The sequence below is a fragment of the Gorilla gorilla genome, chromosome 2 (assembly GCF_029281585.2).
Source record: "Gorilla gorilla gorilla isolate KB3781 chromosome 2, NHGRI_mGorGor1-v2.1_pri, whole genome shotgun sequence".
Lineage (NCBI taxonomy): Eukaryota > Metazoa > Chordata > Mammalia > Primates > Hominidae > Gorilla > Gorilla gorilla.
In genome coordinates, this window is record NC_086017.1 from 57,036,019 (window position 1) to 57,063,530 (window position 27,512).

The window sequence follows — 27,512 nt, forward strand, 5'->3', positions numbered from 1 at the left end:
TATCTAACAGGCAATCTCAAACTTACTATGCCTAAAATTGAACTCCTCCTAATCTAGTCCTCAAATTTGCTCCTTTTAGTCATCACTGTCTTTGTTGATGGCAACTTTCTAACGCTGAGACCAGAAACCCTGGAATCATCCTTGGTTCCTCTCTCACATGTCATATTTAGTTCCATCTTCAAAACATATCCAGTATCCATCCATTTCTCACTACTCTTATGTTACCATCTTGGTACTGGCAGCATCTCTTTTCTGGATTACTAGCTTCCTTACTAGTCTCCAGGCTTCCACTGTTGTTCCCTTTGCAATTCAAATGATCCTTTGAAACTGAAAGCAGACTATGTCACTCTTCTGTTCAAAACTCTTGGCAAAGTTCTTAGAATGGCTTTACAAGACTGTAAAAAAGCTAAACCTCAGCCGAGAGCAGTGGCTCACACCTGTAATCCCAGCACTTTGGGAGGCCAAGGCAGGTGGATCATGAGGTCAGGAGTTCAAGACCAGCGTGGCCAAGAAGGTGAAACCCCATCTCTACCAAAAACACAAAAATTAGCCAGGCACAGTGGCAGGCGCCTGTAATCCCAGCTACTCAGGAGGCTGAAGCAGGAGAATCGCTTAAACCCAGGTGGCAGAGGTTGCAGTGAGCCGAGATAACACCACTGCACTCCAGCCTGGGGGACAGAGTGAGACTCCATCCCAAAAAAAAAAAAAAAAAAAAAAGCTAAACCCCATCTCACCCTAACCCAGTTTATTATTACACCTTCTTGCTCATTCCATTCTAGCCATAATGGGCAAAACTCACAGGTCTGCCTCAACACCTTGAAACTATTCCCTCTTATTGAAATGCCTTCACCCCAGTTATTAACATGGCTACTTCTCCTTTAAATCTTTCCTAAATATCACTCTCTCAAGGATACTCACCCAGTATACCTCACTTTAAATCGCAACCTCTTCCTCAACAATTCTGAATCCCCCTTACTCTATTCCACTTTCCAAAGCACTTACCTTTTAACACTCTACATTATTTATTTAATTTTATTATTATTTTTTTTTCGAGATGGAATCTCCTTCTGTCCCCCAGGCTGAAGTGCAGTGGCACAACCACAGCTCACGGCAACCTCTGCCTCCAGGTTCAAGCAATTCTCCTGCCTCAGCCTCCCGAGTAGCTGGGATTACAGGCGCCTGCCACCACACCAGACTAATTTTTTTTTTTTTTTTTTTTTTTTTTTTAGTAGAGACGAGGTTTCACCATCTTGGCCAGGCTGGTCTCCAACTACTGACCTCAGGTGATCCACCCACCTCGGCCTCCAAAAGTGCTGGGATTACCGATGAAAGCCACCCCACTTGGCCAGAACATTCTATATCATTTATTATCACCCCTATTAGGATGTAAACTCCACAAGGGCAAAATTTTGTTTTGTACACCAATTACCCCTAGTGTGCCTATGTTTGGCATACAACAGACATGCATACGTTCAAAGACCTGCACCTCTATCACTGTGAGGTACTTGCCTATCTCCTTCATTAAAAGAGTACCTTAAAGACTAACTGGATCTACTTTGCTGTGTCCTCAACACCTGTCCCTGGGCCTGCCCCATAATGGACACCCACTGCACAGATACTCAAGTGATTACAGCCATTTTCACCTGAAACACAACGTCCTATATGCTGCTGAAAAAAAAAGCCATCTTGCAGCTGTGTCTGATTAAAAGCATGGGTACAAGACAAACCCAGAACATCAGACGTTAAGTGTTACTTCAGTCAAACTGAATTTACATTTTTGCCTCAATTTCTTCATATGTCTAAGTACCATTTCAAACCATCCAAAGTCTAAAAAGGGCACTTGGTCATTCCTCCCGAGCCATGTTTGCCCACCTAGTCTTTCCATCCTCAACTTAAATCCTACCTTTTAACTTTTCCCTGATGACCCCAACTAGAAGCACTTACACGTGCCACATTCTGCGCCAAGTGCTCTTCATGCATTATCTCATTCAATCCTCCCAAAAAGCCCCAGTAAGTTGTTAACCATTATAATACCTATATAAAAGATGAGAAAACCCAAGTTCAGAGAGATGAAGTCATCGTCCAAGGTTAAAATAGTGTTCAGATTCAGGTCTGACTCTGAAATCCAGGTTTTTTAAACCCTATACTGCCTTTCTCTCTCCTCTCTCTAGCATTATAAACACTAACTAGCTTACTATCTCAAGAGTTTGCTGTCACTTCACTTCTCTAGCCTTCATTTTCTTCATATGCCAAACAGGTGATATTGCTCAGGATACCTACCATGATCCCCTCCAGTCTTTATAGTATTATGAAAAAAAGGAAAAACAAAACAACAACAACAACAACAAACATGTTACAATTCTTTACTCTATGGAGTAAATACACAAGAAGAGGCCTGGCACAATGGCTCATGCCTGCAATCCCAGCACTTTGGGAGGCCAAGGCAGGAGGCTCACTTGAGGCCAGGGATTCAAAACCAGTCTGAGTAACGTAATTTTTTTTTTTTTTAATTAGCTGGGTGTGATGACACATGCCTATAGTCCCAACCCAGGAGGCTGAGGCAGGAGGACTGCTTAAGCCCAGAGGTTCAAGGATGCAATGAGCCATGATGACACCACTGCACTCCAGCCTGGGTGACAGAGTGGGACCCTGCCTCTTAAAAAAAAAAAAAAAAAAAGGAAAAAATACACGAGAATTTAAAAATATATAATCACTGTTAGAAACCCAAAGCAGTGGATTTCTACTACATTAAAGCAATAAAAATAAAAACTCCAAAACATGTAAAACCATAAAACATTCTTGATATCTTCCCCACTCAGGTCTACCAAAGATGCACTTCTGAGTCCATTTTCCCACATATTATGAAAAATTGTTTTTCCCCAAGAAGTGTAAGGATGTGATCCTTAAAGCTTCCGGACTTCACCAAACAACCTGGTAAAAGGAAGTGAAAGCAGGCACTTAGCCTATTCAGGGGTTAGCACGTTACTTTGTACAGAGCAAGTGCTATATAAGCATTTATTGAATCGTGATATAAAATTTATTTTTTTTGAGGTTTTTCAAACTAAAAACCTATAACATGAGCTTTGTAATTGGACTGATTGTGCAGTAAATCAAAACAATCTTACCTAACTGACCCTGCCAGTAGCAAAACAAAAAGACCAATCTAATTAAGGTAATGTTAACCAATGGCCAAGAACCCATGAAAGGAAAAAGCCATGTTAACTTACTATTGCAAGTAAGAGTTGGGTTTTTAGAAAAGCAAAATAATGATTTATCTTGTTGTGCAGAAATGACCAACACCTCAACAGAATCCGTTTGTGTTGCAATCAAAACTAAGAACTATCAATTAAGATCCAGACATTTCTGGACCAACGTGAGAAGATGGGGCAAGGGATTCAAAAACGAGCCAGAGCAAACCTAAGGTAAAATGTGTCAAAACAGCAAAGCTCTTGGAATCATCCTGGTCATAAAAGTTTGACAGTTTCATGTGAAACCCCTATCAACTGATAAGTTTTAAATCAATAGTATATTCCTAGGTCTAACACCAGCAAATGGTGTTTAAGAACGGCTTTTCAAAACAATGGTCTCGTGAGGGTTCAGGGAAAGAAGTGACTCCAGGCTTTCTGAGGTAGCAGATACAGCAGCAGATTCAGACCTCAAGAGAAATGTAAAGGTGTCCTAGACTGAAAAATTACTATTGGGCAAAACTGTGTCTCGGTTTTCCACAACACTGTCTTCTTTAGAGAATCCTCAAACGATTCTTGGTTTTTAACCAAGTCTTCACAAGAAATAGAAAGTCATCCGTTTAGGGTAAGAGATTCCTGTTACCAAGAAAATCGTGTCCGAAAGTGTGAAAATCTCACAACCTGCAAGAAAATGTATGTCCCTCAGGAGGCTTTCATTTTCAAGCGGAAAAACAAACCCGGTGTCACCTCAACAACGGGACCACACAAACCTCGCCATTACAAAACCCAAGTGCCAAAGGTGCACAATGTGAAGCCGGAAGCACTGCAAGGCCAGGATCGAGTTCCCAGGAGGAAAAAATCAAACTCAGGAGTGCAGCGCGGGCCCCTCCACGGCCCGGGGGCCAGGCAACCCGCGCTAGGCCCTTCCGGTCCGAGGCGCCCCCGTCGCGGGGAGGTCGGGCGACGGGTCGAGCTTCCACCCGAGCCCGGGGATTCGCGGCCTACCCTCACCGGCGCCCTCTTGCCGGGCCCGGCACCGGCAGCTCCTCCGACTCTGCCCTTTGGCTAGCAGCAGGGCCCGAACGAGCCGCGAGGAGCCCGCGAGGACCGCCGAGCCCCGGGATGGCCGGGTCGGTGCGGACACGGCGGTAACCGTAGGGACCGTGGCCGCCCCTCCCCCACCGGCCCGGCCCAACCGCCGCCGCGACACGAGCAGCGGCGCCAACGCCGGGCCCAACCGCGGGCCTGCTGCGGCCCCGGCCAAGCGGCTCGAAGTGGCGGCGCGGGCCTGCTCCCAACACCGACCGCGCGAGGCCACCGCGGGCCCGTTACTCCTCGCGCCGGCCCGCGCCGCCACCCGTCAGGACGCGCCGCCCTCGGCTGGGGATAAGGCGGCCGACAGCAGCGGGGGGCCGCGGAGCTGATACTTACTCAGGGGTCGGGTGCTCCGGGTCGTAGAAATCCCCCATCTTCGGAGGCGGCTGCGGCTGCAGCTGCTTCATCGGGAGCGGCTGGAGACGACGACGCGAGCCCCCTCCCCGCAGCAGGGCGACGCGGGGGAGGGGAGGGGAGGAGGCCGCAGGTCCGACCGCGGCGGCGGCGGCGGCGGCGGCGGCAGGGGCAGCCCGCGTCGCTACCTCGCTCGTCGCTCCCTCCCTCCCTCGGACGCCCGCCAGCCGCTCTCTCCCTCTCACCCTCACACCGGGAGCGACGCACACCCCACCCGCCCCTCAGCTTCGCAGGCCCGGCCCCTTAAAGAGACACACACGGGCCACCGATCTGCCGCCAGTCGGCGTGCCTGCAGCTGTTGGCTTGACCCCAGGCCGGGACGGGCGGAGCGGAACACTGCCCGGCGGGCCCAGGCCGACCGTGCCTGTGGCTCTCCGGAACAATAAACCCCCGGCCCCAGTGATGTGGGCCAGACCGGACCTGGAGAGGCGGCACCGCGACCCCTCCCTCAACCCGCCTGGCGGCCGGGGGCAGCGTGACCCGGCCCGCTACCGTGTCACAGCTGGCGACTGACAAACAGCAGGCGACGTCAGGAGAACTCCCCGAGACACCCGAGACATCAGCCTTCTCGCTCCGCGGCCCTGCAGGACCTGCCCGCCGGGAGCCCCGGAGTCCGCGGCAGCGCCGAGGGCCCCTCCCCCAGGCCTCTAGGCTCTGAGGTAACGCGGCCGCGGCTGCTCCCGGGCCCCTCGTCCCACTCGCCCCTCTCTTTATTTTTCCTCGCCCTCTCTCTCCCTTGCCCGTTCATCTCGACCCCTTAGCAAGCATGGAAGCCCAGCGAGGCGGGGTATTGCTCGGAGGCCGAGCTCCCGGCAGCTTCTTCCGCCCTCCTTCCCGCTGTGCCCTCGGGGCTCCTACCTCCACCTCGGCGCGGCGTTCTGCCCCCACCCGAAGTCTCCAAGGCGGCAGCTCCCCTCTCCTGTGTGGTTCTTGGGGCCTTAGAGGCAATGTCATGAAAAAAAGGGTATTAATCACTTTCCTACAGAAATGATAAGATGAGACTAAGTAGAATAACTTGAAAGAGCTACGAGTTGTTATTTTTGGAAGGAGAGATAGGAACGCGTAAATCCAATAGCTAAACTTTCTAGACGCTGAAGAGTTTTTGGCGATAGATCATTTTGACATTGGGGGTTCATAGGGTTAGCGTTTTTTGTGTTGTTGTTGCTGTTGTTTTTCCACTAGAATTTTGAATCGGATTTTACCAGCAATTGGTAACGGAAAGGAAAGGATGTGTCTTCCAATTGAGAAACAGTGGTTAAAAACTGAAATGTGGGCCGGGTGCAGTGGTTCACGCCTGTAATCCCAGCACTTTAGGAGGCCGAGGCGGGCGGAGTAACTGAGGTCAAGACTTCGAGACCACACTGGCCAACATGGCGAAACCCCATCTCTACTAAAAATACAAAATTTAGCCGGGCGTGGTGGCGCACGCCTGTAATTCCAGGTACGCGGGAGGCTGAAGCAGGAGAATCGCTTGAACCCAGGAGGCGGAGGTTGCAGTGAGCCCAGATTGTGCCACTGCACTCCAGCCTGGCGACAGAGCAAGACTCCATCTCAAAAAAATAAATAAATGAATGAAAATAAAAAATAAATTAGCTGGGCGTGGTGGTGCGCCTGTAATCCCAGCTACTCGGGAGGCTGAGGCAGGAGAATCGCTTGAACCCAGGAGGCGGAGGTTGTAGTGAGCCCAGATCGCACCATTGCACTCCAGCCTGGGCGATATAGCGAGACTCCGTCTCAAAAAAATAAAACAACAACAAAAAAAAAACTGAAATATGATACGAGAGAATAAACATCCTTCAGTGGTTAACTTTTTAAAATAGCCTTTATATGTATGTAGGCTACAGTGTCTATTAGTGTTTTATAATCATTGTTTTTCACTTAGGGATTATTTTGGCTTTTGTTTTTTTTTTTCCTGGTACCTTTAGGGTTAGCATGGAGGTCCAGGGTCCATCTGAATCCCTAGGTTCGAATCTCCCAAGGCCATTTTTTTACACACCGTGATTATTACTAATTTCCCTGTGGTTTTTCTCATTATAAAATGAGAATATTGCTGCCGACAGGTCTTCTCATTATTGTGAGGATTAAATGAGCTATTTGTTAAAGGCTTAAACTTTCAGTAAACGTCAGCATTCTTCAGCCATGATAGTGGAGAGTTTAAGAGCTAGCTCTACCTGGCATTGTGTACCAGGCACTTTCTAGCCCTGTGACATTGGGATGCTTGCTTCTCATGCTTCCCGTGCCTCACCTGTAAATGGGGTATTAGCCACTGTGCAGAGAATGTTGTGAACATGCTTGCACAGTGCCTTTCATTGAGTAAGTGCCCAGTAAGTGTTATCTTTTGGGCTTTGAAAGAATAGATTGAGGCCCTGTGCCTTAGATGCCACATAGGCAATTGGGAGTCACTTGACCTTGGACAGGCAGGAAAGGACAATTTTAGGTGGAGGTGGTTGAAACAATGTAAGTGTGAGGTGGTAAGGACCTAAGCTGAGGTGAATGAGAAAAAAAAGCAGTCAGGTGCAGGTTTCCTATTTCCTTAATAAGAAAGTAAGCAATTCTCTTGCAGGAGGTACAGCTGGGCACTGGAATGCCTGGTCTCATGATAGCATTGGTTTGGTCAGAACCCAGTGCAATAAGCTTGTCAAGCCATGGGAATCAGTGAGAATTCTAAGCCCCAAACAGAAACAAATGAACTGAGTTTTTACAGGCAGTGCCTTCATCTATAACTGCACTCAGAGTTCTTTGGACTCATATTTTTAAGTCAAAGAGAATGTATGCTTGGAGCACATACTTGGGCCTGGCCTCCTGATCAAAGCTGTGTAATAATTCGGTTTTTAGTGTTATTAAATACTGACCACCCCCTACTTTCTGCACATGTTTAAAGGAAAAATGTCTAAAAAGCCCTAGCATGAAATATTTGAGGCATTCACTCCCAGAGTGCTAAAATCATAAAAGCCTTTATAATTTCAGCTGGGTGTGGTGGCTCACGCCTGTAATCCCATCACTTTGGGAGGCCGAGGCAGGTGGATCACCTGAGGCTGGGAGTTCAAGACCAGCCTAACCAACGTGGAGAAACCCGGTCTCTACTAAAAATACAAAAATTAGCCCGGCGTGGTGGCACATGTCTAATACCAGCTACTAGGGAGGCTGAGGCAGGAGAATCACTTGAACCTGGGAGGCGGAGGTTGCAGTGAGCCGAGATCATGCCGTTCCACACCAGCCTGGTCAACAAGAGCGAAACTCATCTCAAAAAAATATATATATATTTATACTTTCTCCTACTGTTACTGTCTCCTGTGGGTCAAGACCAACCCTATCCCAGGAGATTCCAGGGTTGCCAGTAGTGACCCTGAAACAAAATCATCTCTTGCCTTAGGGAAGACAGAAGGCCAAAGGTCAATCACTCTCCACAGGTAGGCTTTGGGTACCTGGTAAGGGGTAGTAGAAAGAAGAAATGTAGACCGGGTGCGGTGGCTGATGCCTGTAATCCCAGTACTTTGAGAGGCCAAGGCAGGCGAATCACCTGAAGTCAGGAGTTCGAGACCAGTCTGACCAACATGGAGAAACCCTGTCTCTACTAAAAACACAAAATTAGCCGGATGTGGTGGCACATGCCTGTAATCCCAGCTACTCTGGAGGATGAGGCAGAAGAATCGCTTGAACTCTGGGAGGCGGAGGTTGCGATGAGCTGAGATCGTGCCACTGCACTCCAGCCTAGGCAACAACAGCAAAACTCTGTCTCAAAAAAAAAAAAAAGAAATGTAGGTCGGGCACAGTGGCTCATGCCTATAATCCCAGCACTTTGGGAGGCCGAGGAAGGCAGATCACTTGAGGTCAGGAGTTCAAGACCAGCCTGGCCAATACGGTGAAACCCCATCTCTACTAAAAATACAAAAATTAGCTAGGCCTGGTGGCGCACGCCTATAATCCCAGCTACTCGGGAGGCTAAGGCAGGAGAATTGCTTGAGCCCGGGGGAGTGGAAGTTGCAGTGAACAGAGATCACATCACTGCACTCCAGCCTGGGCAACAAGAGTGAGACTCAGTCTCAAACAAAAAAAATGAATAAAATAAATAAATATGTATTTTCTCCTCTGTAGCATAGAAACATTTACTATCAACATATTAGCATTTTGGGGAGCGGGAAATGAGATAATGTCTGACAAAGTACCTAATGCCTGTAAACTAATAGCCATACAACAAAAAATTGGCTACCTTATAAACTTAGGTAGATATATGAGGCTCAATACAATTGAAGATTTAGATTTAGTCAGTATACAGAATAAAGGCAGCATAATTTAGAATAAATTACTCATTCACATAAGTTTTGTTGTATTGTTATAACTGTTTTATTAACTACTGTTAATCTCTTAGTGTGCCTAATTTATAAATTAAACATCATAAGTATGTATGTATAGGAAAAAACAAAGTATATTTAGGGTTCCAGGCATCCACCAGGGGTCTTGGGACCTATCCCTTGTAGATAAGGTGGGGACTACTGTAATTACAACTTTTTTTTTTTTTTTTTGAGATGGAGTCTCGCTCTGTCGCCCAGGCTGGAGTGCAGTGGTGCAATCTCAGCTCACTGCAAGCTCTGCCTCCCGGGTTCATGCCATTCTCCTGCCTCAGCCTCCCAAGTAGCTGGGACCACAGGCACCTGCCACCATGCCCGGCTAATTTTTTGGATATTTAGTAGAGACGGGGTTTCACCGTGTTAGCCAGGATGGTCTCGATCTCCTGACCTTGTGATCCACCCACCTTGGCCTCCCAAAGTACTGGGATTACAGGCATGAGCTACCGCACCCAGCCTAATTACAACTTATTTTTATTCCTATTCATTCTGCACATCTCAACACAAGGCAAGAAGAATCTAGAAAACAATGCACAACCTACATTGAGCTCCACCTCCTATAATTATTATTAGATGTTATTTGTATCAAGTCAGCACCCTCCTACATAGTATTATTATACTCTGTAGTTGTTTTTCCTATACAGATAATCTTTCTGTTACATATTGCTTTGTTAACAGATTTTAATTACATAATATATCTATCTTACCAACTTTATAAGTTTGTTGTAGGCAGAAGCAATCTGTCTTTCCTATTTTATAGTGTTTGAGGCTGTAGGTAGCAAGTGTTGAATGAATAACTACTTTGTTACTTCTGAAAAGCTTACTTTTTGATTAATACTTTTCCTTTTTACCAATTCCTTTTTCTTTTTTTTCAGGCTCATCCATGGAATACCAATTCTTTTTCTTAGTGTTCACATTGGATTTTTCTGTTAAAAATAGATTGTTAGAGTTGGCTAACAAGTTGATGACTTCCAGTCAAGCACTCTCTTCTGTAAAGTCTCTTTTGTAAACTCCTACAAGCAGCTATTTCACTGGATTTGAAAAGACTGGTTAAAAAGAACCATGCACTGTAACTCTCAAGTATACAGGAATATTGTTATTAGGTAATTTTTTTTTTCAATATGTGTTAACCTTGTCTTCCCTACAATTTTCTTTTTCTTTTTTTTTTTTTTTTTTTTTGAGATGGAATCTCACTCTGTTGCCCAGGCTGGAGTGCAGTGGCACAATCTCAGCTCACTGCAACCTCTACTGCCTGGGTTCAAGCAATTCTCCTGCCTCAGCCTCCTGAGTAGCTGGGATTACAGACGCGCGCCACCATACCCAGCTAATTTTTTGTATCTTTAGTAGAGACGGGGTTTCACCATCTTGGCCAGGCTGGTCTTGAACTCCTGACCTTGAGATCCACCCACCTCAGCCTCCCAAAGTGCTGGGATTACAGGCATGAGCCACGGCGCCAGCCTCCCTACAGTTTTCAAACATTCAGAGAGGTGATTATGGTGTATCTTTTATTCTGTTTTGCTTTGGATCTTGGCGTTCTTCTAGAGAACTCATCTGCTCAGGAGCTTCTCAGTGCATCTTCCCTCCCAAACTTGTCTTACCCAGCAGAGAATGAATGTACTCAAGATTACCAGTTTTGCAGATGAATAAACCAATGATTCCAGAGGTGCATATCTAGAGTCACATGACTAAGAAATGGTAAAACCAGGATTTCAGCCAGGTTATCTGATTCAAGATATTTTCAGACAAAAAAATCTGGAGTATGCCACCAACAGGAAATGATCCTAGCCTCAGCATCTCAGCCCACACTGGGAGTGTCAGGTGCTGAAAAAAATTTTTTTTAATTTTATATAGTAAATAATTTTATAAAAAAGAAAGAAATGATCCCTTATACAAGAAGGAATGATAAAAATATTAGTAAATAAGTGGTTAAAACTAAAAACTTTTTACCATACAAAGTAATGGTAAGTAATTTGTGTGGTTAATAAGGTAAATCAAGATGGAACTGATACTCTGGACAACAAAGTCATATATTTAGAAGCAGGATGAGTGGAGTGATGGTTGGAGATGAAGTTTTCCAAGGTCCTGGTATTTGGGAAGTGGGTAAAAATATTGATTAACTTTAACCTTTACTCTTTTAAGTGTATAAGATAAAATATGTAGGGTAACTGCTTTTCCAAATTAACAGAAGAAAATAGAATAAAGAAAAATACAAAAAAAGGCCGAGCATGGTGGCTTACGCCTGTAATCCCAGCGCTTTGAGATGCTGAGGCGGAAGGATTGCTTGAGACCAGGAGTTTAAGACCAGCCTGGACAACATAGCCAGACTCCGTCCCAGCTCTACAAAAAACAAAAGAGATTAGCCAGCTGTGGTGGTGCACACCTATAGTCCCAGCTACTTGGGAGGCTGAGGCAGGGGGAATACATTTCAGTTTTAAAGAGTGCAAAATGGACAAGAAAATAAAACTTAGGCCAGGTATGGTGGCTCACGCCTGTAATCCCAGCACTTTGGGAGGCTCAGGGAGGTGAATTGCTTTAACTCAGGGGTTCAAGACCACCCTGGACAACATGATGAAACCCCATCTCTACCTAAAATACAAAAAATTGGCTGGGTGCGGTGGCTCACACCTGTAATCCTAGCACTTTGGGAGGCTGAGATGGGCAGATCACCTGAGGTCAAGAGTTCAAGACCAGCCTGCCCAACATGGCAAAACCCCATCTCTACTAAAAATACAAAAATTACCTGGGCATGCTGGCATGTGCCTGTAATCCCAGCTACTTAGGAGGTTGTGGCAGGAGAATCACTTGAACTCGGGAGGCGGAGGTTGCAGTGAGCCGAGATCACGCCACTGCACTCCAGCCAGAGCAAGACTCCATCTCAAAAAAATTAGCCAGACATCATGGCACATGCCTGTGGTCCCAGCTAGTCAGGAGGCTGAAGTGGGAGGATCTCTTGAGCCCAGGAGTTCAAAGTTACGGTGAGCAATGATCTTGCCACTGTACACCAGCCTAGATCACAAAGCAAGACTCTGTCTCTTTAAAAAAAAAAAAAAAAAAGGCCAGGCATGGTGGCTCACACCTATAATCCTAGCACTTTGGGAGGCTGAGGTGGGCGGATCACTTGAAGTCAGGAGTTCGAGATCAGCCTGGCCAGCATGGTGAAACCCCTTCTCTACTAAAAATACAAAAATTAGCTAGGCATGGTTGCATGCACCTGTAGTCCCAGCTATTTGGAGGCTGAAGTATGAGAATCACTTGAACCTGGGAGGCAGAGGTTGCAGTGAGCTGAGATTATGCCACTGCGCTCCAGCCTGGGCAACAGAGCAAGATCCTGTCTCAACAAAAAACCATATCACCTCTTTATGTGGCTTCTAGAAAATTTAAAATCACATTTGTGACTTCCATTTTATTTCTCTTGGACAGCACTGATCTAGGATATATATAGAACTAATGTAAGTGAATAAGAGAAAGACAACCCAGCTTTTTAAATTGGCAGATACCTCAGAAGAGGAAAAATTAATGTCCAGGAAACATTTGAAAAGCTGTTTCAGGGAAATCAGGCTGCTGGTCAGAGTGTTAATTGATACAATCATTTTGGAAAACAAGTTGGTTGGCATTACCTAGTAGAGTTGCATATGGGCATATCTTAAAACCCAACAGTTGTTCTTAGATATACAAATTAAAACTCTTGCAAATATACACCAAAAGACATGTCTAGGAATGTCCATAGCAGTATTGGCAAATGGGCAAATGTCTATCAACTATAGTATATATAATGAACTACTATTAAACAGCTTAAAAGACAGGGTCTGCATTTGTTGCTGAGGCAGGAGTATCACCTCAAACACTTGGGCTCAAGCGATCTTCCCACCTCAGTCACCCAAGTAGCTGGGACCACAGGTGTACTCCACCATGCCTGGATTTTTTTTTTCCCCTGTCTTATGGTGCTGATGTATAATTGTTTTTTAGTTTTTTTAGAAACAGGGTCTCGCTATGTTGCCCAGGTTGGTCTTGAACTCCTGGCCTCAAGTGATCTTCCCACACTGGTGTCCCAAAGCATTGGGATTACAAGCATGTGCCACCAAGCCTGGCCATAACTGAAATTTTCAGCTATGCCTACCAAAATGGTAAAGTCTTGGGGACATAATAATGAACAGGAAATAAAAGGCATAGAATGTTTTTCCATTTATGTAAAGTTTTAAGAGTCAAAATTAAACAACAGATGGTGTTGAGAATTAAATATGGTATAACTATAACCAAGAGAAAGGTAAAGAAAAATTTTAGGATAGTTTTGGTTTGGTTTGGTTTTCCTTTCTAAACAGGAAAAGGGATTATATAGGGGACACCCAGGAGGCCTCAGAGCACAGGTAAATTTGTATTTCTTAAACTAGTTAGTAAGTGGACAGATATTTGTTTTGTTATTTTGTCTACACTAGATGTAATGAATGTTATTTGTATCTATTTATTATTCCATAACAACTATGTGTGTGCGTCCTTTGACCCAGCAAATTCTATTTCTAAAATTTTGGTTCATGGAAATAAAAGCACTCATACATAGACTAAATGTACAAATTAATGGTATAATTTGTGGTGGGAGAAATGAAGTGAATGCTCATAAATAAGGGAATGGGTGAATATATTTTGGAACATCCATACAGAGGAGTATTATACTGTCATTAAAAAGAATTGAGTTTGCCAGACATGGTGGCTCACAACTGTAATCCCAGAACTTTGGGAGGCCGATGTAGGAGGATCACTTGAGCTCAGGAGTTGGACACCAGCCTGGGCAACATAACAGGACTTCATCTCTACTAAAAATAAAAAATTAGCTGGGTATAGGGTCATACACCTATAGTCCCAGCTACTCAAGAGGTTGAGGTGGGCGGATTGCTTGAGCCCAGGAGATGGAGGCTGCAGTGAGGCAAGATCGCGCCACTGCACTCCAGTCTGGACAACAGAGCAAGACCATGTCTCAAAAAATAAATAAATACATAATAAGTATATGCATATGTATTTAGATATCTATTAAGAAATTAGGCCGGGCGCAGTGGCTCACGCCCATAATCCCACCACTTTGGGAGGCCGAGACAGGCGAATCATCTGAGGTCAGGAGTTTGAGACCAGCCTGGCCAACATGCCAAAACCCTGTCTCTACTAAAAATACAAAAATTAGCCAGGCATGGCACGCGCCGGTAATCCCAGCTAGTCGGGAGGCTGAGGAAGAAGAATCACTTGAACCCAGGAGGCAGAGGTTGAGTGAGCCAAGATCACACCACTGCACTCCAGCCTGGGCAACAGAGTAAGATTCTGTCTTAAAAAAAAACAAAAAAACAAACAAAAAAACCCTCACACTATATTCCAAATCCTGAAATAAGAAACAAATTTGCAAATTAAGAAATTATTGATTAACTTATTGATTATTGCTCAGAAAACATACCTTATTTTTACTCTGAAATTCACTTTATTTATAATACTTTAAAACAATTTAGCTAAAGTAGTATTTATAGGATGTTACTTCTCTGGTTAGACATGTTTCACACAACAGTTTTCAATGCCGAAAATTCATTTGATAATTTTAATCACAATTTATGATTGATTGATGGATTAATCAGTAATTTAGATGCCATAAGAACCATTGAAAGGAATAATCTATTGTTCATTGTACAATCTTGATCATTAGTTATAAGCCAAGAATCTGATATCCCACTCTTGAATTACATTTTTCAATGTGTGTATTTGGTCAACAACAGGTCGCAGTGAGCCAAGATCATGCCACTCCACTCCAGCCTGGGTGACAGAGCAAGACTCCGTTTCCAAAAAAAAAAAAAACTGAAAATACCAAATATTGACAAGGATTTGGAGCAAGTGGAACCCTCATACATTGCTGATGGAAATGCAAAATTATACAGCCAATTTGGAAAAATAACTGGGTGTGGTGGTGCACCTATTTTTCCAACAACTTGAGAGACTAAGGTAGGAGGATCCCTTGAGCCCAGGAGTTTGAGGTTACAGTGAGCTGATGGCGCCACGGCTCTCCAGCCTGGGTGACAAAATAAAACTGTCTCAAAAAAAAGAAAAAAAAATGATGCTATAAGAAAAAAACTATATACCAATGTCCTTCATTAACATAGATACAAAATGTTTAATCACAATTTTAGCAAATTGAATCCAACTGTCTCCCCCACCCCCACATCTATCTATATATCTATATTTGTTTGTTTTGAGACGGAGTTTTGCTCCTGTTGCCCAGGCTGGACTGCAATGGCATGATCTCGGCTCACTGCAACCCCCACCTCCTGGGTTCAAGTGATTCTCCTGCCTCAGCCTCCCGAGTAGCAGGGATTACAGGCATGCCCCACCACGCCTGGCTAATTTTGTATTTTTAGTAGAAACGGGGTTTCACCATGTTGGACAGGCTGGTCTCAAACTTCTGACTTCAAGTGATCCGCCCGCCTCATCCTCCCAAAGTGTTGGGATTACAGGCGTGAGCCACTGCATCCGGCCTTTTTTTGTTGTTGTTGTTTTTTTTTGAGACAGGGTCTTGGTCTGTCACCCAGGCCAGAGCGAGTCTCATGGCTCACTGTAACCTCCGCCTCCTGGGCTCAAGGAATCCCACCTCGGCCTCCTGAGTAGCTGGGACTATAGGCACAAGCCACCACACCTAGCTAGTTTTTGTTTTGTTTTGTTTGATTTGGTTGGTTGTTTTTTTCTTTTGTTTTTGTTTTTGTAGAGATGGCGTTTTGCCATGTTGCCCAGGGTGGTATCAAACTCCTAGGCTCAAGTGATCCACCCACTTCAGCTTCCCAAAAGGCTAGGATTGTAATCACATCTGTAGGCATGAGCCACCACGCCTGATAAATCTAACAATACATTAAACGTAAAATACCAGGCCAGGTGCGGTGGCTCACACCTGTAATCCCAGCAGTTTGGGAGGCCAAGGCGGGTGGATCACCTGAGATCAGGAGTTCAAGACCAGCCTGACCAACATGGTGAAACCCCATCTCTACTAAAAATACAAAAATTAGCTGGGCATGGTGGCACACGCCTGTGGTCCCAGCTACTCGGGAGGCTGAGGTGGGAGAAGGGACTAGCCTTGTCTCAGATGAGTCTTTGGACTTCTGAGTTAATGCTGGAATAAGTTAAGACTCTGAGGGACTATTGGGAACACATAATTGTATTTTGCAATGTGAGAGGGACATGAGATTTAGTGGGGCCAGGGGTGGAATGATATGATTTGGGTCTGTGTCCCCACTAAATCTCATGTCGAATCCCCAGTGTTAGAAGTGGGGCCTGGTGGGAGGTGATTAGATTATGGGGATGGTTTCTCATGAATTGCTTAGTACCATGCCCTCTTGTGAGTTCTCACAACATCTGGTTGTTTAAAAGTGTGTAGCACCTCCCCACCCTCTCTCTTGGTCTAGCTCCTGCCATATAAAATGCTGGCTCCTGCTTTGCCTTTCACCATGAGTAAAAGCGTCCTGAGACCTTCTCAGAAGCAGATGCTGCCATCCTTCCTGTACAGCCTGCAGAACCATGAGCAAAATAAGCCTCTTTTGTCTATAAATTACCCAGTCTCAGGTATTTATTTATAGCAATGTAAGAAAGAACTAATACAAGTGGTTTCACTTCTTATAGCCTAAAACTACCTAGCATGCCTTTGAAATTGCAACTGCTTTCTATTTCTTATAATTCAGACTTGTCTTTTCATTTGTGACCAATTCCTGTTATTTTAAAACCAAAGAGTGCATGAGGGTGAATTATATTACCCTGAAGAGATGAGATAATGACTCTGTCTGAACCATTCAGCTGGTCTAGGTGACTAGAGACTGTGCAGAGATGTCAGGACTGTTGCCTAGGACACAAAGCAGACTTACAGGGCATTCCTCACTAAAAGAACATTTTAGGGACACTTACTTATCCAGAAAGGCATAAATAAGGAACTGGTAGCCCTGATAACTTGAGAACCCTACTGCTACCTGGTGATTAGAGGCAGTCTGAGACACATAAGAGAGTGATTCAGGCCAGGAGTGGTGGTTCACACCTGTAATCCCAGCACTTTGGGAGGCCAAGGTGGGTGGATTGCTTGAGGTCAGGAGTTTGAGACCAGCCTGGCCAGCATGGCGAAACCCCCCTCTACTAAAAATACCGAAGTTAGCCAGGTGTGGTGGCACATGCCTGTGATCCCAGCTACTTGGGAGGCTGAGGCACGAGAATCACTTGAACCCGGGGGGTGGAGTTTGCAATGATCCAAGATTATGCCAGTGGACTCCAGCCAGAGCAACACAGTGACACTCTGTCTCAAAAAAATATATATATATTTTGGGACCTGGACAGGTGACCATGGTGAGACCTTTGAAGACATATGTATGTCCATAGCATGCATATGTCTTTGAACTGTGTATCTTGAAGTAATGTTATGTTAAATTATGTAATAGATAATCATAAAGTGTCTGAGTCATTTCTAAGTAAGTTAAAATGCTGAGATATCAATCAACTTAATCTTTTAGTTTTTTGTTGTTGACTTTAGACATCTAGAAATACAAAGCATAATCAATTTAAGAATAAAAAATACAGCCTGGGTACAGTGGCTCATGCCTATAATCCCAGCACTTTGGGAGGCCAATGCGGGCGGATCACTTGAGTCCAGGAGACCAGCTCGGCAACATGGAGAAACCCTGTCTCTACAAAAAATATAAAAAATTAGCCAGGTGTAATGGCAGGTGGGTGTGGTAGTATGCGCCTATAGCCCCAGCTACTAGGGAAGCTGAGGTCAGATGATCACTTGAGCCTGGGAGGTGTAGGTTGCAGTGAGCCAAGATTGTGTCACTGTCTTCCAGCCTGGGCAACAGAGTGAGACCCTGTCTCAAAAAGCAAAAACTATGCAAATAAGGACAATTATTAACAAAACAATCTGAAATCCGTATCTGAAAAGTGTTTCTGGCCAGGCGTGGTGGCTCACGCCTGTAATCCCAACATTTTGGGAGGCCGAGGTGAGTGGATCACTTGACACCAGGAGTTCAAGACCAGCCTGGCCAACATGGTGAAACCCTGTCTCTACTCAAAATACAAAAATTAGCCAGGTGTGGTGGTGCATGCCTGTAATCCCAGCTACTTCTTGGGAGGCTAAGGCAGGATAATCGCTTGAACCCGGGAGGCAGAGGCTGCAGTGAGCCGAGACTGTGCCACTGCACTCCAGCCTGGGTGACAGAGCGAGACACTGTCTCAAAAAAAAAAAAAAAAAAAAAGTGTTTCTAAAGGTAACCAGGCCAGGCACAGTGGCTTGCCTAGGCCTACGAGCTGCAGGGCAGGTTACAGCTAGTGGCCCAAGCTCTGGGATAAAATATTAATATTAATGATACTTAGTCTTTTAAGCTTAAGCTTATATACTTTGTTGTCTTTATGGTTTAACAAAGCTAAATATATTTCAATCTGTTAATAAAAATGGAGGAAACATCTTTAAAAAATTATGAAGTAATTTTTATCTACAAATATTGATTAAAAAAGTTCAAAATTACTTTCTAGGTTTTTCACTAGAAATTAGGTTACTAAAAGTTAAAATTATAGTAAATATATGTAATTAAAACTACTAGGCTGGGCCTGGTGGCTCGTGCCTGTAATCCCAGCACTTTGGGAGGCCGAGGCAGGTGGATCACCTGAGGTCAGGAGTTCGAGACCAGCCTGGCCAACATGGTGAAACCCCGTCTCTACTAAAATAAAAAAATTAGCTGGGAGTGGTGGCAGGTGCCTGTAATCCCATAATCCCAGTTACTTGGGAGGCTAAGGCAGGAGAATCGCTTGAACCTAGTAGGTGGAGGCTGCAGTAAGCAGAGATTGCGCCACTGCACTCCAGCCTGGGAGAGCAAGACTCTGTCTCAAAAACAAACAAAAAAAATTTCTAGCTATAAGAGAAACAATTCTGTGTACACAGCATTTAAAAACCAAATGTGTCTTTGGTAAAGAAGATTATAAAGAAAGCATGAGAATGTAGTTTTTCTTAAAGGAAAAGTACTTTTGTCTAGAGATTCCTAAAGATTATTTTAAGTTGAAAGGATAAGAAAGAATGATAGATAAAACTAAATGGAGGCCAGGTGCAGTGGCTCACACCTGTAATCCCAGCACTTCAGGAGGCTGAGGCAGGCGGATCACCTGAGGTCGGGAGTTTGAGACCAGCCTGACCAACATGGAGAAACCCCGTCTCTGCTAAAAATACAAAATTAGCCAGGCGTGGTGGCGCATGCCTGTAATCCCAGCTACTCAGGAGGCTGAGGCAGGAGAATCGTTTGAACCTGGGAGGCAGAGGTTGCGGTGAGCCCAGATCGTGCCATTGCACTCCAGCCTGGGCAACAAGAGCGAAACTCCATCTCAGGAAAAAAAAAAAAAAAAAAAAACTGAATGGATATAGAAAGTTGAGGAAAGAAAGAGATTGGAAAAAAAATGTAAGAAATTATAAAAGTCTTCTAGAAAGCTTATCTTGTGTCATCAAAGCTGATTGAAATTGGATGGGTTGGCTGGGCGCGGTGGCTTACACCTGTAATCCCAGCACCTTAGGGAGCGGAGGCAGGCGGATCACGAGGTCAGGAGTTAGAGACCAGCCTGGCCAACATGGTGAAACCCCATCTATACTAAAAATACAAAAATTAGCCGGGCGTGGTGGCGGGCACCTGTAATCCCAGCTACTCCGGAGGCTGAGGCAGGAGAATCACTTGAAACTGGAAGGCAGGGGTTGCAGTGAGCTGAGATGGCACCACTGCACTCCAGCCTGGGTGAAAGAACAAAACTCCATCAATCAATCAATCAATAAGATGGATCAGCATTTCCATTGTACATACCACCCTTAGTCTTCCAGAGTGGTGGAAAACACAAATCGGATAATAAAAGAATCAATTGGCAAAGCTTATGCAAACTTTTAACTTTCCCTGGCTTAAGGCTCTTCCATTTGCTTGACTTACATTCTACCTGGTTTGGAAAACATCAGGTTTCTTTCTCCCTTTGAAATAGTAATGGGAAGGTCCATGTGCCTAGATGAAGGAGCCTATGAACCAGCTCTCCTTAAAGGTGATATTCTTTGTTTTTGCTAAGGGCTTGTAAGCTTCTCACTAAAATTAAGGATTAATGAAGAATTTTTCTTTTTTTTTTTTCCAGATGGAGTGTCGCTGTGTCACCCAGGCTGGAATGTAGTAGTGCGATCTTGCAGGTTGTAGAGGTGCAACCTGCACCTCCCAGGTTCAAGCGATTCACCTGCCTCAGCCTCCCGAATAGCTGGGATTACAGGCACACACCACCACACCCAGCTAATTTTTTGTATTTTTAGTAGAGACAGAGTTTCACCATTGGCCAGGCTGGTCTCAAACTCCTGACCTCAAGTAATCCACCTGCCTCGGTCTCCCAAAATGCTGGGATTACAGGTGCGAGCAACACACCCAGCCTAAGGATTATTTTAACAGTGAGCTCCCAGAATATAAGACCATCAAAGATCACAGTCTCCAACCTGGAGATTTTTTAAATAGAAAAACATCAAATAGGGGACTCTTTCCAACATGTTAGAAGGAACCATATCAGGCAGCCCTGCCTCAGTGGGCATCTTCAACAGCAGAGATCTTCAATACCTTATTTTTCAGACTAGTACAAGGAATAGATGAAATATTTATTTGGTTACATTTATTTGTTTAAAAAAATTTTTTTTAGAGATAGAGTCTGGCTCTGTTGCCCAGGCTGTAATGCAGTGTCATGATTATAGCTCACTGTAGCCTTAAATTCCTGAGCTTGAGTGATCCTCCTGCCTCAGCCCCATGAGTAACGGACTGCAGGTGGATGCCACTTCACCTGGCTAATTTTTTATTTTATTTTTATTTATTTATTTTTTTGAGACAGAGTCTTGCTCTGTCGCCCAGTCTGGAATGCAGTGGTGCGATCTTGGCTCACTGCAAACTCCGCCTCCTGGGTTCACGCCATTCTCCGGCCTCAGCCTCCCGAGTAGCTGGGACTATAGGCGACTGCCACCATGCCTGGCTAATTTTGTTTTTGTATTTTTAGTAGAGACGGGATTTTACCATGTTAGTCAAAATGGTCTCAATCTCCTGACTTCGTGATCCGCCCGCCTCGCCCTCCCAAAATTCTGGGATTACATGCGTGAGCCACTGAGCCTGGCCTATTTTTATTTTATAGAGATAGGATCTTTCTATGTCGCCCAGGCTATTCTTAAACTCCTGACCTCAAGTGATCCTCCTGCGTTGGCCTCCCAAAGTTCTGGAATTATAGGCATAAGCCACTGCACCTGGCCTGGTACTTTTAGAAATAAGAACACTTTTCAGACCTGGATTTCAAGTTGTTTTGTCAATAATTGTCCTTATTTGCATCATATTTTTTATTCTTAAGCTGATTATGCTTTGTACTTTTAGATAACTAAGGTCAACAACAGAAAATGCATTATGATAGTGAGATGCTTAGAAAGAATCCAATATTCTGCAGCTTCCTTGTAAGCGGATGGCCTGACCAAGGTCCCATTGCTCTGTCTCTTTTTGTTGTTAATCAATTCAACATTGAGACATCACTAAGTTCATAAGCCACAATACCTCTCCTCTCTTCCTCTGACATGGAACAAGGTTACCTGGGAATGAGCCTTCCCAGCTACATGGGAGAAACATACATCTAAAATGTTGAACATCAATGCTTTCAGAAGAGAAAGATTTCAATCAAAAGAGAGGAATGAGAAAAAAAAATCAGAGCAGTCTGAGCTACATGAGGTATGCAAAACTTATCAGGCACAAAGAGACATGAGTGGTCAGGCGCCATGGCTCACACCTGGAATCCTAGCACTTTGGAATGCTGAGGTGGGCAGATCACTTGAGCTCAGGGATTCAAGACCAGCCTGGGCAATATGGCAAAACTCTATCTCTACAAAAAACACAAAAAAAATTAGCCAGGCATGGTGGCATGCACCTGTAGTCCCAGCTACTTAGGAGGCCGAGGTAGGAGGATTGCTTGAGCTGGGGAGGCAAAGGTTGCAGTAGCCAACATCGCGCCACTGCACTCCAGCCTGAGCAACAAAGACAGATCCTGTCTCAAAAAAAAAAAAAAAAAAAACACATGAGTATGGGACTTCAGCCACACACTCCTGCACTCATGCCTGGGGACAATGGTTTAAAGGCATTTTGTTATTTTTTTCTTTTCTTTTTTTTTTTGAGACAGAGTCTTGCTCTGCTGCCAGGCTGGAGTGCAGTGGCGTGATCTCGGCTCACTGCAACCTCCACCTCCCAGGTTCAAGCAATTGCCCTGCCTCAGCCTCCTTAGTAGCTGGGACTACAGGTGTGCACCACCACACCCGGCTAATTATTTGTATTTTAGTAGAGACGGGGTTTCACCATGTTGGCCAGGATGGTCTCAATCTCCTGACCTCGTGATCTTCCCACCTCAGCCTCCCAAAGTGCCGGAATTACAGATGTGAGCCACCATGCCTGGCCTGTTATTTCTTTTCTTCCCTGTAGGTTCCTGACTGCCTCACCCATTATCTTTTTTTATTTTTCTTTTGACAGGGTCTCACTCTGTCACCTAGGCTGGAGTGCAGTTGTGCAATCACAGCTCACTGCAGCCTTGACCTCCTGGACTCAAGCAATCCTCCTGCCTCAGCCTCCTGAGTAGCTGAGACTACAGGCATGCGCTACTACACCTGGCTAATTTTCCTTTTGTTTTTCTGAGACGGAGTCTCAGTCTGTTGCCCAGGCTGGAGTGCAGTGATACCATCTCAGCTCACTGCAGCCTCCACCTCTTAGGTTCAAGCAATTCTCCTGCCTCAGCCTCCTGAGTAGCTGGGACCACAGGTGCATGCCACCACACCTGGCTAATTTTTGTATTTTTAGTAGAGACAGGGTTTCACCATGTTGGGCTGGCTGGTCTCAAACTCCTGACCTCAGGTGCTGGAGTTACAGGTGTGAGCCACCGTGCCCGGCCCTAATTTTTGTATTTTTTTGTAGAGATGGAGTATCCCCACGTTGCCCAGGCTAGTCTCAACTCCTGGGCTCAAGTGATCCACCTGCCTCAGCCTCCCAAAGTGCTGAAAATACAGGTGTGAGCCACTATGCCCAGCCTCAGCCATTATCTTCCTGTTCCTGGAATTTGTGATATAAAGAACAATGTACAGCCAATCAATAGCTTATATTACTTTAACATAAATTCTTTTTTTATTTTTTTTGAGACAAGAGTCTCATCCTGTTGCCCAGGTTGGAGTACAGTGTTGCATTCTCGGCTCACTACAACCTCCGCCTCCTGGGTTCAAGCAATTCTTCTGCCTCAGCCTCCTGTCCTGAGTAGCTGGGATTACAGGCACATGCTAACATGCCCCAGTAATTTTTGTATTTTTGGTAGAGACGGGGTTTCACCATGTTAGCCAGGCTGGTCTCAAACTCCTGACCTCAGGTAATCTGTCCACCTTAGCCTCCGAAAGTGCTGAGATTACAGAGGTGAACCACCATGACCGGCCCTAACATAAATTCTTGATAAGCAACTTAGAAATTGCCTCTTCTATATTCCTTTAAAAACCCACTTATAACTGCTGTTAATCAGAGCTATATTCAGGGCAACTTGAATCTATGCTCCTGGGTTGTAGTCCATTAACTTGGCCCAAACAGACTCTGTACTTACGTTAATTTTTCCTCAGTTTTTTCCTTTTGGTTAACAGAAGAAAACAAGGAAACAACAGCAAAAGTCTAGAGGGGAGGGTGGTGGGTGGGAGAGTGGGAATAGAGATCAGGACATGGACTTGCTACAATATATTATTATTGTTATTATTATTGTTATTATTATTTTCCGAGACAGAGTCTTGCTCTGTCACCCAGGCTTAGTGCAGTGGCATGATCTCGGCTCACTGCAACCTCCACCTCCCAGGTTTAAGCAATTCTCCTGCCTCAGCCTCCTCTGTCCAAAAAAAAAAAAAAGATTTCTATTTTTCTTTTTTTTAATCAAGTCATAATCATGGAACAGGGTATGAAGAAGACCAAGTTGGCCTGGAACTTGGTTCCCTGACTCACATCAGCTACAACTCCCACCTCTGTCTGGCTAATTTTTGTATTTTTAGTAGAGATGGGGTTTCACCATGTTGGCCAGGCTGGTCTCAAACTCCTGACCTCGTGATCTGCCCGCCTCGGCCTCCCAAAGTGCTGGGATTACAGGCATGAGCCACCATGCCCGGCCTTACAATATATTATTTAAAATGTCCACTTTGTAACACGAAGTTACAAGATGAGCAAAAAACATGAAAGTGTGATCCATACACAGGAAAAAACAAAACAACAGGTAATAGAAACTGCCTTTGAAGAGCCCAGATGTTGACTTTAGTAGACAAACAAATACTTTTTTTTGTTTGTTTGTTTTTGAGACGGAGTCTCACTCTGTCGCCTAGGCTGGAGTGCAAAGGTGCAATCTCAGCTCACTGCCAACCTCCGCCTCCTGGGTTCAAGCAATTCTGCCTCAGCCTCCTGAGTAGCTGGGATTACAGGTGCAGGTGCACACCATCACGTCCGGCTAATTTTGGTATTTTTAGTAGAGATGGGGGTTTCACCATGTTGGTCAGGCTGTTCTTGAACCCCTGACCTTGAGATCCACCCACCTCAGCCTCCCAAAGTGCTGGCATTATTTTGGGCGTGAGCCACCGCGCCGGGCCTTTTTTTTTTTTTTTTAAAGAGCATCTTGCACTGTTTCCTGGGCTGCAGTGCAGTGGCACAATCTCGGCTCACTGCAACCTCCCCCTCCTGTGTTCAAATGAATCTCGTGCCTCAGCCCCCCAGGTAGCTGGGATTACAGGTATGCGCCACCACACCCAGCTAATTTTTGTATTTTTAGCAGAAATGGGGTTTCGCCATATTGGCCAAGCTGGTCTTGAACTCCTGGCCTCAAGTGATCCACCCACCTCAGCCTCCCAAAGTGCAGGGATTATAGGCGTGAGCCCCCACACCTGGCCTAGCAGACAAATACTTCCAAGCAGCTATTACAAATATGTTCACACAACTCTTAGTTGGTTCAGGCTGCTATGACAAATTACCATAGACTGGGTGGCTTAAACAACAGAAATTTATTTCTCATAGCTATGGAGGCTAGGAAGTCTGAGATTTTGGTGCCAGCATGTTCATGTTCTGGTGAGGGCCCTCTTCTGATTGCAGACTACTATGTTCTCACTGTATCTCATATGGCAGAAACAGACACTCTCTGGGATCCCTTTCTTATTTTATTATTATTATTATTTTTTTTGAGATGGACTCTCTCTCTGTCACCCAGGCTGGAGTGCAGTGGCACGATCTCGGCTGACTGCAAACTCCGCCTCCCGGGTTCAAGCGATCCTCCTGCCTCAGCCTCCCAAGTGGCTGGGATTACAGGTGCACACCACCACGCCCGGCTAATTTTTGTATTTTTGGTAGAGAGGGGGTTTCACCATGTTGGTCAGACTGGTCTTGAACTCCTGACCTCAGGTGATCCGCTTGCCTCAGCCTCCCAAAGTGCTGGGATTACAGGCATAAGCCACTGAGCCCAGCCCCCTTTCTTTTCTTTTTTTTTTTTTTTTTTTTTTTTTGAGACAGAGTCTCACTCTGTCGCCCAGGCTGGAGTGCAGTGGCACGATCTTGGCTCACTGCAATCTCTGCCTCCTGGGTTCACGCCATTCTCCTGCCTCAGCCTCCCGAGTAGTTGGGACTACAGGCGCCTGCCACCATGCCTGGCTAATTGTTTCTATTTTTTAGTAGAGACGGGGTTTCACTGTGCTAGCCAGGATGGTCTTGATCTCCTGACCTCGTAATCCACCCACCTCAGCCTCCCAAAGTGCTGGGATTACAGGCGTGAGCCACCACGCCCGGCCTCTTTTTTTTTAATAATAGAGATGGGGTCTTACTATGTTGCCCAGGCTGGTCTTGAACTGCAGCCTCCAGCAGTCCTCCCACTTCAACCTCCCAAAGTGCCAGGATTCTAGGTGTGAGCCACTGCACCTAGCTTGGGGTTCCTTTTTATTTTTTATTTATTTTCTAACTTAAAAAAATGTATTTCCATAGTTTATTGGGAAACAGGTGTTGTTTGATTACACGAGTAAGTTCTTTAGTGGTGATTTGTGAGATTTTGGTGTACCCGTCACCCAGACTGTATACACTGCACCCAATTTGTAGTCTTTTATAAGGGTTCCTTTTTAAAGGAAGGGTACTAATCCCATTCACAAGGGCTCCACCCTCATGACCCAAATACCTCCCAAAGGCCCTACTTCCTAATACTATCACTTTGGGGATTAGGATGTCAACATATGAATTTTGAGGGGACACAAACAGTCCATTGCAATGGGTAAAAGATTTGAACAGTAACTTCACCAAAGATGCACTGATGGCAAATAAAAAGATACTCAACATCATTAGTCACAGAGGAAATGCAAATTTAAATCAGAACATATACCACTACACACCTATTAGAGTAGCTGAAGTTAAAAAGAGTGAGCATATTGAGTGTTTATGACAATGTCTGGTGCTTTCTTCTTGGTGGTAGAAAGTGGAAGATGCAATAATTTGTTTTTTATTTTGGAGGAAATGTCCCAGATTACTGGGACCCTAAAAACTTTACTGGGTTGGGCCCAGCGGCTCACACCTGTAATCCCAGCACTTTGGGAGGCCAAGGCTGGTGAATCACGAGGTCAGGAGTTTGAGACCAGCCTGACCAACATGGTGAAACCCCATCTCTACTAAAAATACAAAAATTAGCCAGGCGTGGTGGTGCACGCCTGTAATCCCAGCTACTCAGGAAGCTGAGGCAGTAGAATTGCTTGAACCCAGGAGGTGGAGGTTGCAGTGAGCCGAGATCATGCCACTGCACTCCAGCCTGGGTGACAGAGCGAGACTCCATCTAAAAAAAAAAAAAATGTACTGATGTGGTGGGCCTCTGAATTGCCATAGGGTTTATCTCCCATTCATTGTAACATATGAATCTTCCAAAGGACTATATCATGCTAGCCACTTATTACTTATTTGATCAGTTTAGTACAATGCCATCAATATAGCAGACCTATAGTATTCTGAATATAGTATTCTGAAGTATAGCCAGATTATTTATTTTTCTTCAGTTTATAGATTGACAGAGGCAGGAGAGGTAAGATAACTTTGGGCAACACTGAAATGTATACTGTTGTCCATTCCAAGTGAATGTGAACTGTTTCTGATTCTCATATCTGGCAGGGGCAGGAAAACAACACACTCACCAGAATAATTGCCATATATCATCTTCCTGAGGCTGTGATAATCTGCGTAGGCCAGTATACCACATCTGGCACAGCAGCTGCATTTGGGACTACTACTTGACTGAGTTTGCAGTAGTCCAAATGTCTTTCTCCAGGATCCATCTGATGTTTTTTGGGGGGTCGTATTGGTTAATTAAATGGGGATATAAGGAGTACACTATCCCTGATGTCTTTAAGATAGTTGTATATTTTGGCTGGGCGTGGTGGCTCATGCCTGTAATC

General features: G+C 44.9%; 1 protein-coding gene and 1 long non-coding RNA gene across 5 annotated transcripts in view; one reads left to right on the forward strand and one right to left on the reverse strand.

Moving 5' to 3' along the window:
• SETD2 (SET domain containing 2, histone lysine methyltransferase) overlaps nucleotides 1-4,823 on the reverse strand; it is a 149,402-nt gene extending 144,579 nt beyond the window's left edge. For all 4 annotated transcript variants that reach the window (XR_008678320.2, XR_008678321.2, XM_019023373.4 and 1 more), the window contains exon 1: nucleotides 4,617-4,823. Coding sequence is in view for 2 of the 4 variants with exons in the window: in XM_019023373.4 (XP_018878918.3) it covers nucleotides 4,617-4,687 (71 nt within the window). In the remaining 2 variants the exon portion in view is untranslated. The remainder of the gene's footprint in view (nucleotides 1-4,616) is intronic.
• Nucleotides 4,824-4,962: 139 nt separating this feature from the next.
• LOC109026268 (uncharacterized) overlaps nucleotides 4,963-27,512 on the forward strand; it is a 74,785-nt gene continuing 52,235 nt past the window's right edge. Inside the window, exons 1-4 of the long non-coding RNA XR_010132810.1 lie at nucleotides 4,963-5,353; nucleotides 5,877-6,135; nucleotides 9,916-10,143; nucleotides 14,788-16,615. This is a non-coding gene — a long non-coding RNA (uncharacterized lncRNA). The remainder of the gene's footprint in view (nucleotides 5,354-5,876; nucleotides 6,136-9,915; nucleotides 10,144-14,787; nucleotides 16,616-27,512) is intronic.